Source organism: Grammomys surdaster, unplaced genomic scaffold (genome assembly GCF_004785775.1).
Source record: "Grammomys surdaster isolate TR1022 unplaced genomic scaffold, NIH_TR_1.0 254, whole genome shotgun sequence".
NCBI classification, from domain to species: domain Eukaryota; kingdom Metazoa; phylum Chordata; class Mammalia; order Rodentia; family Muridae; genus Grammomys; species Grammomys surdaster.
The window spans coordinates 327,640-344,619 of record NW_021604695.1 but is presented as its reverse complement, the minus strand read 5'-3'; the positions used below and the strand labels follow the sequence as shown (position 1 = coordinate 344,619).

Here is a 16,980-nt window from a genome sequence, read left to right as displayed (position 1 = left end):
GCCTGGGCACGGCACCCTGGAGAAGGCTGGCCTGCCTGGGCACGGCATACAGCTTAGTGCACACTTCCCTTGTGTCCTCTGTGGGTCTTCAACTTTGAAAATGTATAAGTCTGAGTTTATGGTGTGACCAATTGCCCCTGGTTCTTCTTGCCCACAGGGCTTCAGCATTCTGTCCCTTCTCCTGGTGACCAATGTGTCTCAGGTGACTGCTCAGTGGTAGAACCCTTACCTGGGGTTCCACCTCCAGCACAGAGAACCTGGAATGTGACATAAAATAGCACAAATGTATTTTCCAGATTTTTCTCTCCTACTGTTACAGTGTGCCAAGTAATAGCTATGCAGCTGTTCCTGCCATTAAAGATTCCTAAGCTGGGTCACCCAGACAGGCCTCTGCCTTCTCTGGCTTGCTTTGTTTTAATAACCTTTATTTTCAATGCAAAGTATAAAGAAACCAAAATGACCTTAAATCCCATAACCTGGCAACTCTTGTCATCAAAACCTCAAAATGTCCAGTTATAAAACTCAATAGACTGGATGACATTATTCATATGCTGTCTCCTGGGGGAAATTCTAACAGATGTTCACATCTGTGTATACTTTTAAAGTTATTAGATAAAAGTGACTACTTGCCAGGCGGTGGTGGCACACACCTTTAATCCCAGCACTTGGGAGGCAGAGGCAGGTGAATTTCTGAGTTCGAGGCTAGCCTGGTCTACAGAGTGAGTTCCAGGACAGCCAGGACTACACAGAGAAACCCTGTCTCGAAAAACCAAAAAAAAAAAAAAAGAAAAGAAAAGAAACCCCAAAAAAGTGACTACTGACTTTTACAGTGTACCCTTTGCTCTCAAGAAGTTTAGAACTTACTCATTTGCTGTCTCTGTCTGTGTCTCTGTCTCTCTGTTGCTGTCTCTGTCTGTGTCTCTGCCTCTCTGTTTCTATCTTTGCCCCATCCCGTTTCTCTCTTCATGAGACAGAGTCCCTGCTGGGCATCACAGGCTGGCCTCAAACTTATTGTGTAGTTGAGGGTGACCTTGAACTTTCTCCTGCTTCCACCTCCCATGTGCTGGGATTACAGGTTGCACCACAATACCTAATTTTTGTGCTGTTTTTTTTTTTTTAATGGGGTCTGGGAATAGAACCCAGGCTTCATGCATGCTAAGTGAGCACTCTACCAGCCGTCCACTTGGGAAGCATGTCCTAATTGTGTTTCCATCTCCTGTCACTGGACCCCGGGGTGGATTTTATCTTTCCCAGAATTAAATGCTATGGTAAAGTTTCCTTGTTCATATTTCTGGGTGAACGTTTAAAAGTATCAACTTCTGTTGTAGTCAGGGTTTCTGTTGCTGGGAGAAAACATGATCAGAAGTCACTTGGAGAGAAAAGGGGTTTATTTCAGCTTATAACTCTCAGGTCATGATTCATCACAGAGGGAACTTCTGCCAGGAACCTGGAGAAAGGAAATGAAGCAAAGGCCATGAAGGAATGTTGCTTACTGGTTGCTCTTCATGGCTTGCCCAGTCTGCTTTCTTTCATTTCTTTCTTCTTTCCTTTGTTTCTTTCTTCTTTCTTTCTTCTTCTTTTCTCTGTTTTTTTTTTTTTTTTTGAGACAGGATTTCTCTGTATTAGCCCTGGCTGTCCTGAAATTAGCTCTATAAAGCAGCTGGCCTTAAACTCGCAGAAATCTGCCTGTCTCTTCCTCTTGAGTGCCACCCAGATACATCCAGGACCATCTGCACAGGGATGGACCGCCTTCAGGGACCTGGGCCCTTCCACATCAGTCATTAATCAAGAGAATGCCTGACAGACTTGCCTACAGGCCAGTCTTGTGGAGACATTTTCCTAGTTGAGAGTTCCTCTTCCCAAATGACTTTAGCTTGTGACAAGTTGACATTAAACTACCCAACATGACATCAAAGGGTAACGTCCTGTGGACTGCTAAATCAAAGGTTGGATAGAATCAACGTCTTGATTGCTTTTTCCAATAGAGTGGTTGAAATGAAGTCTTTGAAGAGTCTTGGGACCCATCAGCACTACCGTGTGAGCACTCCCAGTGCATGCCCACTCCTGAAATCTGTCACCTTGGAACCAGAAGTGCTTCAAGCCAGGTGACAGATACTACAGGAACCTGTAGACCTCTCGTCTCTCACGCCTCCTCCTCTGTCTCACAGGTTGATGGGGGTGCTCCAGCGGCGAAAGACTTCATGGTGACTCCCCCCTGCATCACCACAGAGACCATCTCGACCACCATGGTAAGTGGAACCCAGGAAGCTCCCCTCTCTGACCCACCCCTTACTCTCTCTCAACTCCCAGTACCCAGAGCTTGGCAGCTGCTTCAGCAAGCCCTCAGCTGCCCTCATGGCAGTAGGACAGATGACAGATTCCTATTGTCTGGTACCTTGGCTACTCCAGTCTTTGGGGTTTTTTGTTTGTTTGTTTGTTTTTGTTTTGGGTTTATTTATTTATTTATTTATTTATTTTTTGCCAGTTGACCAATGTGTAGAGTGGAGGCCCTGACTCTCAGTTATCTGGGCCATCACAGGCATGCAGGGGCAGAGGGAGGGTAACATGATCGAATTCTCAGTGTGCAGGAATCCTGTGATTCCAGCCAAATCTTACCTGCCCAAAAGCCCCCACCCCACCCCATACTCCAGCTAGCAAACAACCCCAAGCCACTCACCCTCAGTGTCGCAGACCACTTTCTCACCATGGCCAGTAGATGGCAGCAGTGAACCTGGTTGGAATATTCAGGTTTTTTAGACACCTTTTAGGGGACCTTATGGGTTTTGCTATTTATTTGCTGTCTGACAAGTAGTGAAAAGTCCTTGGTCTCAAGTGTTCTCATCTGTAGAATAGGAATCCCCTCCCTCCTGTGTGGCTCACACTTCTTATGGGACTCTAGAGCAGCGGTTCTCACCCTTCCTAATGCTGCAGCCCTTTGATACAACGCCTCAGGTTGTAGTGATCCCCAACCATAAGATTATTTTGTTGCTACTTTGTAACTATAATTTGCTACTGTTTGAATCGTAATGTAGCTATCTGATACCCCCGATATCTGACATGTGACCCTCGTGAAGGGTCCCTGGGTGGTGACCCACAGGCTGAGAACTGCCCCTCTAGAGCCGTTAACAACGGAAGAAAACAGATGTTAGTCTTTACACAGTTTTTGTGTCAGACAGCTTCCTGAGAAGTTTGACATTTGACTTACGGACTACGGCTATCTACTGTTCTTTCTTCTACATCCATTACAAATGAGAAAACTTAAGTTCAGGGGGATAAAGGGATGAACCCTAGGTCACATGACCAATAAATATCAGTTTAGCCTCAGGCACCAGAAGTTCCACTTTCCTTGTCAATCTCCCTGCTCAGCCTGTGTCCTGACCTGTGAGAGCATCAGTTCTGTGGGTCCAGGGCTACAGAATGTAGTAATACCTGATCCAGACACTTCTTGAGCTGTTGAGAGTTGTTTTTGAATTGTGTCCCTTGTTCAACCTCTGACCTATACCTGGGAAGAAAATGTCAAGTCTGACTCCTCATCAGGTGGGTTTTAAGTAAACGGACCCCAGGATCGATAAGCAGCCGGTCACCCAGATGGCACATGTATCTCTGATCACTCAGTTCTTTCTCTCCCTCCCAACCATTACTCTGAGGCGCTGAGATGCTTGTAAGGGTGAATTTAAATGTGTCTTTATGGTGCAGAGACAGTTAACTTCATTCATGTCCTCATCCATTCATTCATCCATTCATTTGTTCCAAATGAGACTCAGTGACTGAGTCTCTGTCTGCTTAGCACAGGGGTGTAGAGCTGCAGCAGCTACACTGCCTACTAGAGTTCATTTAGCTGCCGTCACGGGTGCCTGCCATGTGTGTAGCTCCTGGGCACATAGTGATGAGCAAGGCCCACCCTTCTCATTTCCTGGCTGGATGGCCTTGGGCAAGTCACCTGACCCTCTGTAAGCCTTTTTGCCACGTCTGTAAAGTGTGGTGTGAACAATACAGCCCATGCCAACAAGGGTTCCTGTGAGACCCAGCAAATACCCTGTGCAAAGCCCACCAAACAATGCCTGGCCTGTAGTGTATCCGATGTCAGCTGCTATCTCTTTCTTGCCTTCATGGAACCATGCAACAAGCTACCCTAGGGGCCACTGGGGGGAGCCAGGAGAGTAACACAGCTGCTGGGAGAATGTGGGAAGGAGGGGGTGCCGTAAAGGATGTAAAGGAGTAAAGGATGGAGGGAGGCATGGTCACAGGAGGCGTGGTCACGGGAGAAGGCTTCCAGGCTGTGAGCAGGTGTCAGGTCAGCAGGTGAAGAAGCACATCTGGGTGGCAGATGTGTAGAGGAAGGTGAGGGGGAGGAGGAGGGCTGCGAAGACAGGCCGAACCAGAGCGGAAAGTGGAGTGGTGCAGTGCCGTGTAGTGTAGGACGGTTTAAACTTGATTCTGGAGATGACAGAGGACTGGTATCTTTAGGGTAGAAGTGTGTGGTCAACTGCGTGTGTCTGTTAGATCATCGGCTGTGTGGTGTGGGGTGTGGCCTGGAACAAAGACTCCCTCTCCTGCTTCCCCTTCCTCCTTCCAGCCTCTTTCCTTCCCTTAATAAATATTTATTGAATGCCCACGATGTGTGAAGTACTGTGCTGGGCACTGTGAGTCTGGCACTGGAGGAGACAATGCCTGTATCTCTAGGCCCCACATATGGACAGAAGAAGGTGGGAACCTGTCTTTGGGCTGCGGTCTAGCTGGAGCGCCACCAGGGTTCAAGAAGGTAGATGCAACAGAGATTTAGGGACTAGGAAATCCTGGAGCAGGAAAGTATAGTATTTGGTCTCTGGTAAAATGTTCAAGAGACAGGACAGATGAGCTGGGGACAGTGTTTACTGGTCAGTGGTTCTTACAGTGTGATCCCAGGTGCCTATGACAAAGGCACTTCCCCACCCTGCTCCAAAAAGCCTAATTAGAAACCAGGAGAAGCCTGACAGTCTGTTCACCCAAGTGATCCTGTGAGAGGAGTGGGTGTTACCCTGCAGACCTGACTAGTGTGAGGGGCCAGGAAAGGCCCAGGAAACAATTGGTTTTAAAGATTTGGGGTTCAAGAAAGATCTGAGTGACAGGTAGAGGGATAGTAGGTTGTGGCATCGATGAGGCGGTAGAATTTCCTGGGTATGTGAGGAGATAGAGGGGAGCCCTGAGGAGAGATAGAAGAGTTGCCTTGCACCAGGAGAACTGTGCTTCCGTGAGTTGAGAGATGGCCCTGGACATGTACACAGCCAGGGCAGGGGGAAGGAACGTGCCTAGGCTTTGAACGACCTGTGTCCCCTTTAGTGGCTTTTCGATGTGAAGATGGAGGTGAGCTTTGGACGCTGGCCTCCGGCAGAGGGTAACAGAGAGAGTAAGAGACTATGAGAGCATGGTCTGAGGGATAGAAGGATCAAAGGGATGGAGGCCGTTCCCTAAGAGAGAGAGAAAACTCAACTACAAATGATCGTTGCAGTCTGGAATCCAAGACACTGCAGAAAATGTGCCTCTTGACAGTGTGCCAAGTGACCCGGCCACCGTCAGTCTGGGCAGGAGCAGGCGTAGCCGAGGCTAGGATGGAGCAGAAGGCTCTGTCCTCCCCCATGCTTCGGTAGGAAGATAGTGGTCCAGCTCCTTGCCAGGCACAAACCAAGACTGGGGTCCATTTGTCTGAGACGCTGCATAACGGAAGCTAGCTGGAGACTATGCAGAAGTGAGAGACAGCAGAAAGAACCTTGATGTCCCTTGCCCAGATACAGGACACCAAGTCTAAGGGCAATTCCAGAGAGATAAAGGAGTTATGATCCAGGGTAAGATCAGGGAAGCTGGCTCAGGAGTGACAGTTCCAAGGGCCACATGCTGGGACGGCCACGAGCACCTAGCAGCCTTAGAGGCTGCCAGCTCAGAGTTAACTTCTGTTCCCACCACTGACTTGCCATGGGACTTGAACAAGCCATGCACTATAGGTTTCCCATCTGTGTGTCCTCTAAATAATAGGACAGCTACCAAGGATTGCCTTCAGTGGTCTGAAGGTTAAATGAGGTCTCACGTATGCACATACCTAGTGGAATGCTTAGTGCCTAGCAGGTACCAGGAAGTACTTACACGATCCATCCAACCTGTGCTCCTGTGTTTACTGACAGCTTTTAGTTTACAAAGCCCCTTTACCTATGCTCTTTGATATGGGCACCCTGGGGTTAAGCAAAGGTCCTTTTTCACAGATGGTAGGGAGGAAGGTGCACAGCAGGTCCAGAACAAGAGCCTGGGTGTCCTGACTTTTAGTGCTTCCAGAGAGCAATACCATATCTTGTTCACTGTGACATCCCTAGCAGCGGGGACTCAGTACATCTTTGTTGAGTGAATATGTGAGCGAGCGAGCATGCAGGTGTGTGGGGCTGAGTATACGGGGGTTGAATGCCTCAGCTCTCTGCTTCTGTGTCACTTCCCAACCCGATGGTGATAATCACATGGCCACATGCCCTGGCTGTCCTGGAGACCTATTGAACCGAGACCTGGCCGTCTGAGCGCTATTGTCTCCCCAGGAGAACAGTCTCAAGTCCGGGAAGGGGGCAGCTGCCATGATCCCAGGCCCACAGACGGTGGCCACGGAAATCCGTTCTCTTTCACCGGTAAGTAGGCAGGGCCAGCTCAGGCTAGGGGACTCAGAGCTGAGGATGCAAGCAGATAGCCCTCAGCAAGTGCAGGGAGGGGCTCAGAGCCATTTGCAGATGCCCATCGACTCACCAAGGTGTCCACCAGTGCCCCCTTGTGTAACCAAAGCATTGGCATTAGGGTTGGAGGTAAACAGGACACGGACCCACAGACACATGCACAAACACACACATGCACACATGTATGCACGCAGGCATGCACGCTCATGCACACACACACACACACACATGTACACATGTATACACACACAGCTGCATCAGCTTGTAGACCAGGAGGAGCAGGGAACTAGGAGTCCCAAGGCTTGGATTCCAGGCTCATTTCTGATGGTGGCTGCCCCAGCAGTGGCCGAGTCCGTCACTGGCAGATCTGTTCCAGTGCTTTGATTCTGGTTGTTCTGAGTCTAATCCAGAGAGAGCGTGTTCCTGCCTGAGGCGGGATGAGGACCTGGGGGGCTCTATCTCCTGCCTGGAGGCAGCTTTTCATTATTCTAGGATTCTTAGATTCTAGGGTGTTGTTAGGACTGGGGACCCTAGGAATTTCAAATTCTAAAAGTTACAGATCCCTGGGCTTGGGAATATTCTAGGTCTAGAATTGGAAAGATTTTGGTATTCTTATATAAAAATCAGTGTTTCAAAGCATCTTGACCTCCATGCTTCACCTTTCCCGGGCCCCTGTTCATCCCTGGGGAAGTTTCCCTAGCCCTACCTGCCCCTTCAGAGCCCAGTGCCCTGACCTGACCCCCGGGGTGGGGGTGGTTATATTCTGCAGATCATCGGGAAAGATGTCCTCACCAGCACGTACGGCGCCACCGCGGAAACCCTCTCAACCTCTACCACCACCCATGTCACCAAAGTGAGTAGCAGCAGGCTCCCGGGCCCCAGCGGGCTGTAGGTGGGACGGTCATTCCCACGGCTGACCTTTGGCTCCTCATTCTCTAAGGGACCTAGGGCTCCTTTGCCAGTTCTTGAGTGCGTTGTCCTGTGCTACTGCTGTTCTAGGAGGAGGCTGGCACACAGCGTTGGCAGCTAGTCCGTGGGGTCATATGCTCTCCTCCAAAGTAATTATGAACAATGTTTGCATCTCACAGGCCTTGAGAGCCGGGTGAATTCAGAAGCATGTAATGAGCAGGAAGTGTCATTTGAAAAAGTTGTTATTTGCCAGGCCTGATAGTACAGGCCTCTAATCCTAGCTACTTAGAAAGCTGATGTAGAACTGAAAGGTCAGGCTAGCTTAGGGAGCCTGGTGGGAATCTGTTTCAAAATAAAAAGTAAAGAGGACTATAGATATTTTTCATTGGTATAGTCTTTGCCTAGCAAGGCCCCTAGGTTTAATCCCAACAATAACATTACTGTCCTTCATGCCTGCCCAACAATAATATTATTGTCCTCCATGCCTGCCCACCCACCCAAATTAAGAGAGAGAGAGAGAGAGTAGGGTCCTGGGATTCCCAGCAGAATGCCTAAGTTGGAGGAACCCAGCAAGGCACGCTAGCAGGAGTGGCGGACGCTGTGTGTTTGCTTGTTAAGTGAATGCTAGTGAGTAGCAACCTTACTGGACTCAGAACTGCTGGCAGTGATGTAAGTGAGGTGTGCTTATAGGAAGCCAGGAAGCAGCGTGTACATAGAAACTGGACAGGGAGGTTAGAGTGCACTTGGAGCAAGGAAATACAGAATCTGGAGGCAGAAGAGCTAGGTGTCAGGCACTGGGGCTTATTTGACCGTGGAGGATCTTAGTCTAAAGGAAACTGGAAAGCTGTAGAAAGGTTTTAACTCAGGCAATGATTCAGTGAAAGTAGGCTTGCCGGGGGTGAAACTCAGCGGCTGAGTGTGTGTGGTGTGCACAGGTGCTGGGTTCGATCCCAGAAGTACAAAGGAAAAAGGGAGTATAGGAGGGTGGATCGGGGAGAGTTCTAAAGTACCTGGGAAGAACCGAGGCCTGGGGGTGAGGGCTTGGGTCAGGTAGGAGCTAGAGACAAGAAGAGGACAGGCCAGAGGAAGGAAGCATTCCTAGTGGGGATCAGTCATGATAACCCCAGAGTTAAAAAAGGCTGAGATCCGAGAGGCCGCAACAGGGGCCGGGTGGCCAAGGAGAGCAGGAGAGGACCTAGCCACGGCTGGAAGCCAGAGGAGCCAGGCAGAGCGTGGGTGTTGAATTGAAGGTCCAGCTGACCCACCAAAGGGAAGGTCTGGTCGGTAACACTGTCCCTCTGTCCACACTGTCCAGGGCCCTGCCTGCAACCTGGTAGCTTTGTCACCGTGTCACATTTCCCAGGAAGCAACCTCTCAAAAACACATTAGAGAACAATGTCAGCTTCCCTGCACAGTCCACAGAGCATCTAGCTCAGGAAACTCCCCTCTGGACCTTAGCACTCGGCACCCGCCTCTCTTCACCTTTGCCTACTTCCAGCTAGGATTTCCTCAGTCACATCCTCCATGAGTATGCCAAACAGTCAGGTCCTGCCCCATCCTCTGGTCTAGCCCCTCTCCTTGAGGAAACAGTGGCGGTGATAAACTACCATCCTAGGGTTGTTCCAGGTCATTTAAGGTCGAGCTTTGTCACCATTTACATCTCATTCATGCTCATTCAACAGATCTACATTTAGCACTGTCAGGGCAGCCTGGGAAAGGAGAGGATGCTGAGGTGGTCAGAATACAAGCCACTCTCCAGAGCCTGAAGCCTGGAGCCGTGAGCACTCCATAGGTGGACATAGCTCAGAACTAACCATGCTGAGGCCCAGAACCATGAGAGACACAGGCTCAATGTTCGGGGAAGGCCAGACGGCATGCCTCAGGACTCTGCCAACCAAGGAGCAGCAATCAAGCTGGGCATGGGGGACATAAATGGGACAGTTTGGTAGCTAGGGAGTGGTGACAACCCTGCAGAAACTACTGTCTGAAGTCCCCAAACTAGAAAAGGAGAATACTCTGGAGGCCAGGAGAGATGTGATCTGCTGGCTCTCAGCTTTGTCAGATGACCCAGGCTGAGGTATGTAGGCCTCCTATCGTGGCAGACCTCAGAGGGACCTCACCCTTCCCTCCCCCGCTCTCTGCTTCTCTCTCTGCAGACTGTGAAGGGAGGGTTTTCTGAGACAAGGATCGAGAAGCGAATCATCATTACTGGAGATGAAGATGTCGATCAAGACCAGGTACAGGGCTGGGGAACAGCCTTTCCAGGGCACAGCCTGGTCTCCAGTCCCTCCTATATGGAGCGACCTATGGATGGCTACCCTTCTGGACAGAGAAGACATCCATTCCTTCCTGACCACATTCATCTAAGAAGCCCCCAAGAAGGGACATGGGGATCAGAAGATCCAAACACTAGTCTCTTCCTCTAACTGTTTAACGTGGCCCATCCTGGGCCTCAGTTTCCTCACCTGTGAAGTAGAGGTTTATGATCTGCTTGTCTCAGAGTCACTGCTCTGTGGTGCCTCACTATTCTGTTCTGCCCACCAGGCCCTGGCTTTGGCCATCAAGGAAGCCAAACTACAGCACCCAGACATGCTGGTAACCAAAGCTGTTGTCTATAGAGAAACAGACCCATCCCCAGAGGAGAGGGACAAGAAGCCACAGGTAAGGCTCTGGGGCTGAGCAGTGTTGGAGAAGGGTGGAACAGTAAGAAGATTCTTGGGAGGTCCGTTCCACGAAGAGCCCAGGTGGCATGATCTATATTCAGCTGTGACCCTAACCTGGCTTGTAGCTCCAAGGAGAGAGACAGTAGCCCTGCTCCAGACCAAGGGAAAGAGGGAGAGAAGAGGGTGTCTCGGTTTCTTTACAGTTTTAGACCCTAAGTCCAGCAGCAGCAAGGACAGGGTGCCGAGGATTTGCAGGAGGCCTGATGTAAATAGAGGTGCCACATTCCCATCCTCACACCTCTGTCTCCCTCAGGGTCGTGAGATGTTGCTAAGGGAATGTGATGGCCAGAGCCTTTGACCAATCTGCTTTGTTTGTGTACAAACCCAGGACTCCAGGTCCTACAGGGCCAGACTCTCAGGGACCCAGCACCATTGAAGGCCTTCAAGGTCTCAGATAATGCAGTGTGGGGGTGTGTTAGGCTTCTCACAGTTTACGCTGGGAAAGGGGTTCTTCTGCCTCTCTGGAAGCTTGCTGAATTGTATCAGACACAGAAAACAAAAATCTCCGTACTGTGTGATTGCATTCCCTGGAAATGAATAGCAGGCAAAATTTGTCTCCCATTGGGCATAAAGGCAGAATAGTGTTACCCTGGAGTGGCAGTGATGAGCTACAGGACAACCTTCTGGGGAGTGTTTCCAGCTGGGTGGGCTACAAGGAAAGGATACTTGCAGATAAAAGAGTTTCAGTGCTGGGGGATTTAGCCTAACAATGGAGCAGATGCTTAGCATGGGTGAGACCAGGTCCTCTCCTCAGCACCATTCCCCAAAGTCAGGCTCTTAGTGCCCTTGGACCTGTGCACTGTATAGAGCTCGTGCATTGCACCCCAGTGCCCACCTCAAAGGCCCCGCAGGGAGTGGCTGGCTGCTCAGAGACCTTAACTGGCCTGCCCATAGCTACAGTGCTGGGAACTGATTTGGAGGCAACCTAAAGTGTTAGACTCCAGAGGCACCTCCTCTGGAGTTCCTCACCACGCTGACTTCCCATGGTGTCTGTCTCACAGAGATCATACATCTATGGTAACTACCATAGTGCCTGGCACACAGTAAGCAGTCCATAACAGGTAGGCCTGTCACTACCATCAGTCATGGTGGGCCAGCAGCTGCTGACCCTAAACTAAGAAGAATGAGTTGTTATGTGCAGTAAGGTTAAGACCTCCCGTCCCATCCCCCTCAGAGAGAATCTGTCTCCCCAAGGCAGCTGGCAAGAGGACAGCACTCACGTGGCTGACTAATGCATCCTCTCCTCCCTTCCCGTCCCCTCACTCACCTGTCTGGGAGCGGAGAGATTGACCTGTTTGAGAACAGGAGCTTTGGGTTCCCACCCTCATTCTACCTCCACCTTGCTAAGCTATCAAACCTACTGGGCATCAATTTGCCTCAGTCAAATGAGCCTAGAGGGACTCTTATATGACATCTTGATTTTACCTGAGCCTATGCGAGTGAGAAGAGTCAGGAATGTAGTTCCATGTACAAAATGTCTTGAGTAGCTGCCACTGAAATAGCAAAGGCAAGTAAATGGTAGCTCTTGCTATTGGAAGTCAGGACAAGGGCTACGGCGAGCAAGTGTATCAACAAGGCATTTATTCAGCACTCCGATACGCTAGACCCTCTCTGTGCTGTCTGTCTGTGTAAGACAGATCCCATTTTATAGAGTGACTGATGGAGGCTTAGAGAGTTGAGACGCTTCCCCACAGTGACAGAGCAGGCAGCCAGGGAGTAGGACATGTGACTGCAGACTCCTTACTCCTGTGGGTGACTAAACATTGGTCACAATCCAGGCTCTGGTGGGTTTGTTTGTTTTCTGTTTGGGGTTTTGTTGTTTCTTTAAGCACTGCCCTTTAGTCCAGACCACAGCATGCCCATGGGGAATAGATAGGAAAAGCAAAGGAGGCCAGAAGACCTGCAGCCAGGGTGACACAGGCAAAGAACTGAGAGGAGCAAGGGAAAACAGCAAAATGATGGGGACCATGGCATCTCCACAGTAAAGGACCATTTAAAAGATTGTCAGACCAAAGAAAAAGACGTCACCTCTGCACGTGCATACACATATGTGTGCGTATGACTCTGGAGTTAGGTGCATTCGAGTCATTCCTTAGCTGTATAGCCTTGAATGGGTCACTCTCTTTCTCTCTGGGCCACAGTGTGGGCTAAAGGGTAGCTAAAACTGCTTGCTGTGTAAAGGGAATGGTTAACCTAACTCATTTCCCTTATCCTCCCTCTTCTGTATCTGCCATTCCCCTGCCTCTGGCATCCAGGAATCCTGACCTCTGTGAAGAGATGCTGGCGTGTCTGGTCCAACCCAAGCCAGAGAACCATTAAGAAGGGGCCTTCATTCTGGATTCTCCGACAATACCAACATCCCAGCTGCGACGTACTGTCACTGATGAGAGACTGGGAAGGGAAAGCATATATATATAGAGATATAGAGATATAGAGATATATACAGGCAACACCGCGTCCTTGCACCGCTGCTGGGGCTGGCGGAGCAGTCAGCTGATGGCCACAACCAACATCTGCAACAACCTTCATTTCCTTTGCAGACAAATTGAATTGGTGGGATTTTTTTTCAGGAAAATGTATAACAATCATAATCTCTCGCTCCCCAACCCCTTTCTCCTGTAAACTACAAAAGCAGACCGCGATGATTGTAGACATTCCCTTGAACCCCGGCTGCACAGACTCCAGGATGGACGGGTACCCCGTTTGTTCTCCAGCCTCTGTTGCTCCCTCTTAATGCAAAGGAAGAAAGAAATAAGGTCATGTAGCCAAGGAAGAGAAGTCACAGCAGCAAGACACGCACAGTTGGCCATTTTCCAAGAAAGAATGGAAGTCTCCCACATGGGGAGGAGGAGGAAGAGTAATGCTCAGTTGTTCTTTTCTGGGTCTTGACACTGGGCTGCAAAATCCCCCTCTGTTCTTCTGCCTCCCCGCTTCACCCTTGACTTCTACTCATCCTGTCTTCATTTTCTGTCTCAGCTCCTGTCTGCCTCTCTCCCCGACCCTCCTGTTCTGTGTCCTGGTCCTGCTGAGGGCCACTGCAGATAACTCTCATTGGAAGAAACAGAAAGTGCAAGAGCAGAAGGAAGCCATGGGAAGGGAAGTAGACACGGTATGCTTCCTGCCTCTCATGACAGAGGTGCAGCTCGTAGGAGATTATATGACTGTGATTTTAAGTTATGTATACTACATGTAACAGGAAACAAATATTAAAATAAACTGTGCTGGTAAGTATGCAGCTGACATTTCCAAGTTATAATTACCTGACTGTGATTGATGTATCCTAAGGTTCCTAGATCTTGCCAAACTGGCCTAGCCGAGAACACTGACTCTGGCTGTGGCCAGCTCCCAGTAGGGCGACAGATTCAGTGTAGTGAAACTGTGTGTGATGTTTATAACTGGGTGATTGGTGGGGAGAGTGGAGAAGCCCTCCATGGAGAGGTGAGGGTTCCGGCCAGCAGGGAGCAACACAGATGTAGTCCCGAATTTGCCAGGCCAAAATGCCTTCTCCCCCAGCAGTAGCTGTCAGGGCCTGGTTTGTGCTCAGACGCTGCTGCTGAGGCCCTGTAGGTCAGTCCTCCTACCTCCAGGGGGCTTGCCTCGGTTTTCAGTCCTCTCTTTCTGTTTTACTATTGCCAGGGTCTTTGTTCGGGTTTGTGTTCTGCCATGTCTTGCCCTGCTCTTCTGCGCCTCATCACAATTAGTTCTTTCTTTAAAGGGAGGTGGTGCCCTGGCTGAGGTGGAGAGCAGCGACCCTAACCTGGCTTTCTGAAATGCCCAGCCTGTCTTTCCCCTCTGCCTCTGTCCATCTTGTGAGTTGTCCTCTTCTTCCTGAGCTAGAATAGCCACGATAAAGAGGCCATGAGCAAGGGAAGGCCATGATAGGCCCACAGTACATTTCCAAAAGCCTCAACTATCCTTAAACAATAGCAGGTGTGAGGAAGTGTTGCCCGCTGCCTCCATCCGAATTAGACCCTGGCTTGCAGGACCTCAGTCAGTCACTATCCAAGCTCAGAAATGGCCTTGAGGTGACAGCAGCCCTTGGAGAAAACCCTGCCACAGGCTGCTATTTCGGTCTGGTGCATGCAGGCTTCCTCTGGCTTGTTCACAATGTCTCTCACTTCCTGAGTGAAAGTATCCCACAGTAATCCCATATCACTTCCTGTCCTGCTAAGGCAGTTCCTACATTTAGTCAACAAATGTTTATGAATTTCCTGTTTGTGTCAGGCTCGTTTTTCAAGACAGAAGGAGAGGAGGGACCTGGGAGGCCACTGGACAAGCCTGTCCCTAACCATTGCTGGCTCTTTTCAGAATGCTTCTTCACTCCCTCCTCCTGATTAGACAATTACCTGGAAATGTCTCTCAGAGAGCCCAGACTTGGTGTGCCCTCTTGGCTTGCTTATTAGTTACTCTTACGAAGTATACCTTACCTACCCACAGGTGCTGGCCTGACACAGGGCAAGAAGCTAGGATAGCTTATGTCTCTGTGGCAGCTGAGAAGAGCCAGGCTTAGATAACAGAGTCAGCCATATGCCCCTGGTGCAGGCTGGTAGACCTGCTCTGCTCCAGTGTGGCAGCGCATTGTCTCTGCTCCAGGACCTTTGGCCATTCTTGATGGAGAAGCCACAGAACCTCCTTTCTGCTCTTCACGGCCTGCAAGCTCCCACTGCTTCTCTGAGCCCAGAGCAGGAATGGCTCTATCCCCTTGGAATCAGGCTCAGGTCTCACCTGCTTTGGCAGGAACTCCCTGGCCTGCACACACAGGACATAACATACCTCAGAGGGAGCATCTTCATTCAGAGAGTTGTACCTGCTCTGAATGTGGGCAAGGACGAAATGACCCAGCTTAGTTCGTGGGAGGTTAGGGTTTGGGGAGCTACTCACTCCATGGATGTTCTGATCATTTTTTTTTTCCCAGAGAGGCAGTCAGCACCCTGCCCAGGGAGGAGGAGACCTGCACAGCTAAAATCTAGGGCACCGTCTCCTCCCCCTCCTTCACTTCATAGAGAATAAGGACTCTGTGTTGTCTAACTTCAGCCTACTTTTCCTTTTCACATTTGTGTGTGTGTGTGTGTGAGTGTGTATGATCATCTCTGTGGCACCTTGCTATCCAGGGAGCCAAGTAACGGAGTGAGAAGAGCCTCAGAGAGCAGTCGGTTCCAGGTGACCATCTCGATGCAGCTCCTAACTCACCACGTGACCCTGGGCTACCCCATCCTATGTAACCCAATGAGCAGGGCAAACTGTCGCACCCTGAGGCTTCTTCCCACACTGTGTCTCATGCACCTTTGTTTTCCCCATGTTTGTTTTCTGTGAGTCTTTTCCACACGAGGGTACAGGAAGTGCCAGGACCTGTGTCAGTGTCTGAATCCTGCAAGCACATACCAAGACTGGCCTGAAATTGCATGAGCAACATCACCTAGATATCTATTTTTTTCAAAAGCACCTTACCAGCCAACTGCGATGCTGTCCTGTTCCTTCTCGCCCACTCCCCTCTCTCCTCTCTCATCCCCACGCTCCCCCACCTCAGTGCTCCGTGCTGTATGCGTGTGCTCTCTGTTCTTGTATACTCAATAAAAGTGAAATAAATGTGTTTGATGCTGAACCATGGACTCCCTCAGCCTCCCTTATCTCTCTCCCTCCCCACATCTCTTCTCTCTGACCTTGGCTGCTGGTACAAGCTGTTACAGAACTGGAATGGAGACACCCAACACAGAACACTTTGGTTTTGGTTTTGAGATGGTCTCACCACATAGCCCTAGCTTGAAACTCAAGAGAGCCACCTCAGCTTTGCGCAGTGGCAGTATCGTAGCCAATGAGGTTTATCCGAGTCACAATTATTGCTAATTGAAAGAGACCCACCTCCCTCTCCCTAGTGCTGAGATTAAAGGCATGCTCCAAGCCAGGCTCTAATACAGAACAATTTTAATAAACAAATGTCTGGAGCTCCCATGGCAGCCCAGGCCTTGGCTTAGGCTCCCTGGGCACAAGGGCATAGTCCTTGCTGGTCAAGGGCTCTCAATCCAGTGCTGGGAACAGTGAAACAAGAAAAAACCTGGTTAGAGAGCAGCACTTGGAAGGAGACATGTTGAGGAAGGGGGTGGAGGGTCACTGAAGGGGACCACTTTAACAAGGTGGCCAAGTTTCCAGTGTAGCTCAGTGGTCGGGTAGGTCCTTAGCATGTGTGGGGCTGTGTGTATGAACTCCAGCCCCCAAAGAGAAAAATAGTGGTTGACCAGTTGAAGGACCTCCCTAAGGAGGTCATTTTTTTTTTTTTTGAGCCAAATAAAGAGAAAGAGCCAGTAAGACTTTCTAGGCAAGGGGACAGTCAGTATATGGGTCCCAAGACCTGGGGCGGGGAGGTGTAGCATAGTCTTTCTGAAAGAAGAGCAGCCCCTATATGGGAGCCTAGTGAGAAATGTGCACAGCAGTCCAATCATGGGCTCACACCACATATCCCATTACTGACTAAATTTTCTTTAACTCACTTTGAAAATAATTATTTAAGAAAGGAAATTAGGGGACCAGTGAGATGACTCAGCAGATAAAGCAAAAGCACCTGCCACCAAGCCTAACAGCCTGAATTCAATCCCGGGACCCATAGGGTGGAAGGAGGGAGCCTAGGCCTGCAAGTTGTCCCCTGACCTTAACATGCACTTCATGGTTCA

At 49.9% G+C, this 16,980-nt stretch overlaps 1 protein-coding gene and 1 pseudogene across 7 annotated transcripts in view; both read left to right on the top strand.

The window, feature by feature from the left end:
• Epb41l1 (erythrocyte membrane protein band 4.1 like 1) overlaps positions 1 to 15,917 on the top strand; it is a 67,314-nt gene extending 51,397 nt beyond the window's left edge. For all 7 annotated transcript variants that reach the window (XM_028775236.1, XM_028775235.1, XM_028775238.1 and 4 more), the window contains 6 exons: positions 2,169 to 2,249; positions 6,555 to 6,641; positions 7,453 to 7,536; positions 9,749 to 9,829; positions 10,137 to 10,253; positions 12,571 to 15,917. In XM_028775236.1, the coding sequence (XP_028631069.1) occupies positions 2,169 to 2,249; positions 6,555 to 6,641; positions 7,453 to 7,536; positions 9,749 to 9,829; positions 10,137 to 10,253; positions 12,571 to 12,579 (459 nt within the window). In that variant the 3' untranslated portion in view covers positions 12,580 to 15,917. The remainder of the gene's footprint in view (positions 1 to 2,168; positions 2,250 to 6,554; positions 6,642 to 7,452; positions 7,537 to 9,748; positions 9,830 to 10,136; positions 10,254 to 12,570) is intronic.
• Positions 15,918 to 16,098: 181 nt separating this feature from the next.
• LOC114627507 lies at positions 16,099 to 16,269 on the top strand (annotated as a pseudogene).
• Positions 16,270 to 16,980: the final 711 nt, after the last annotated feature.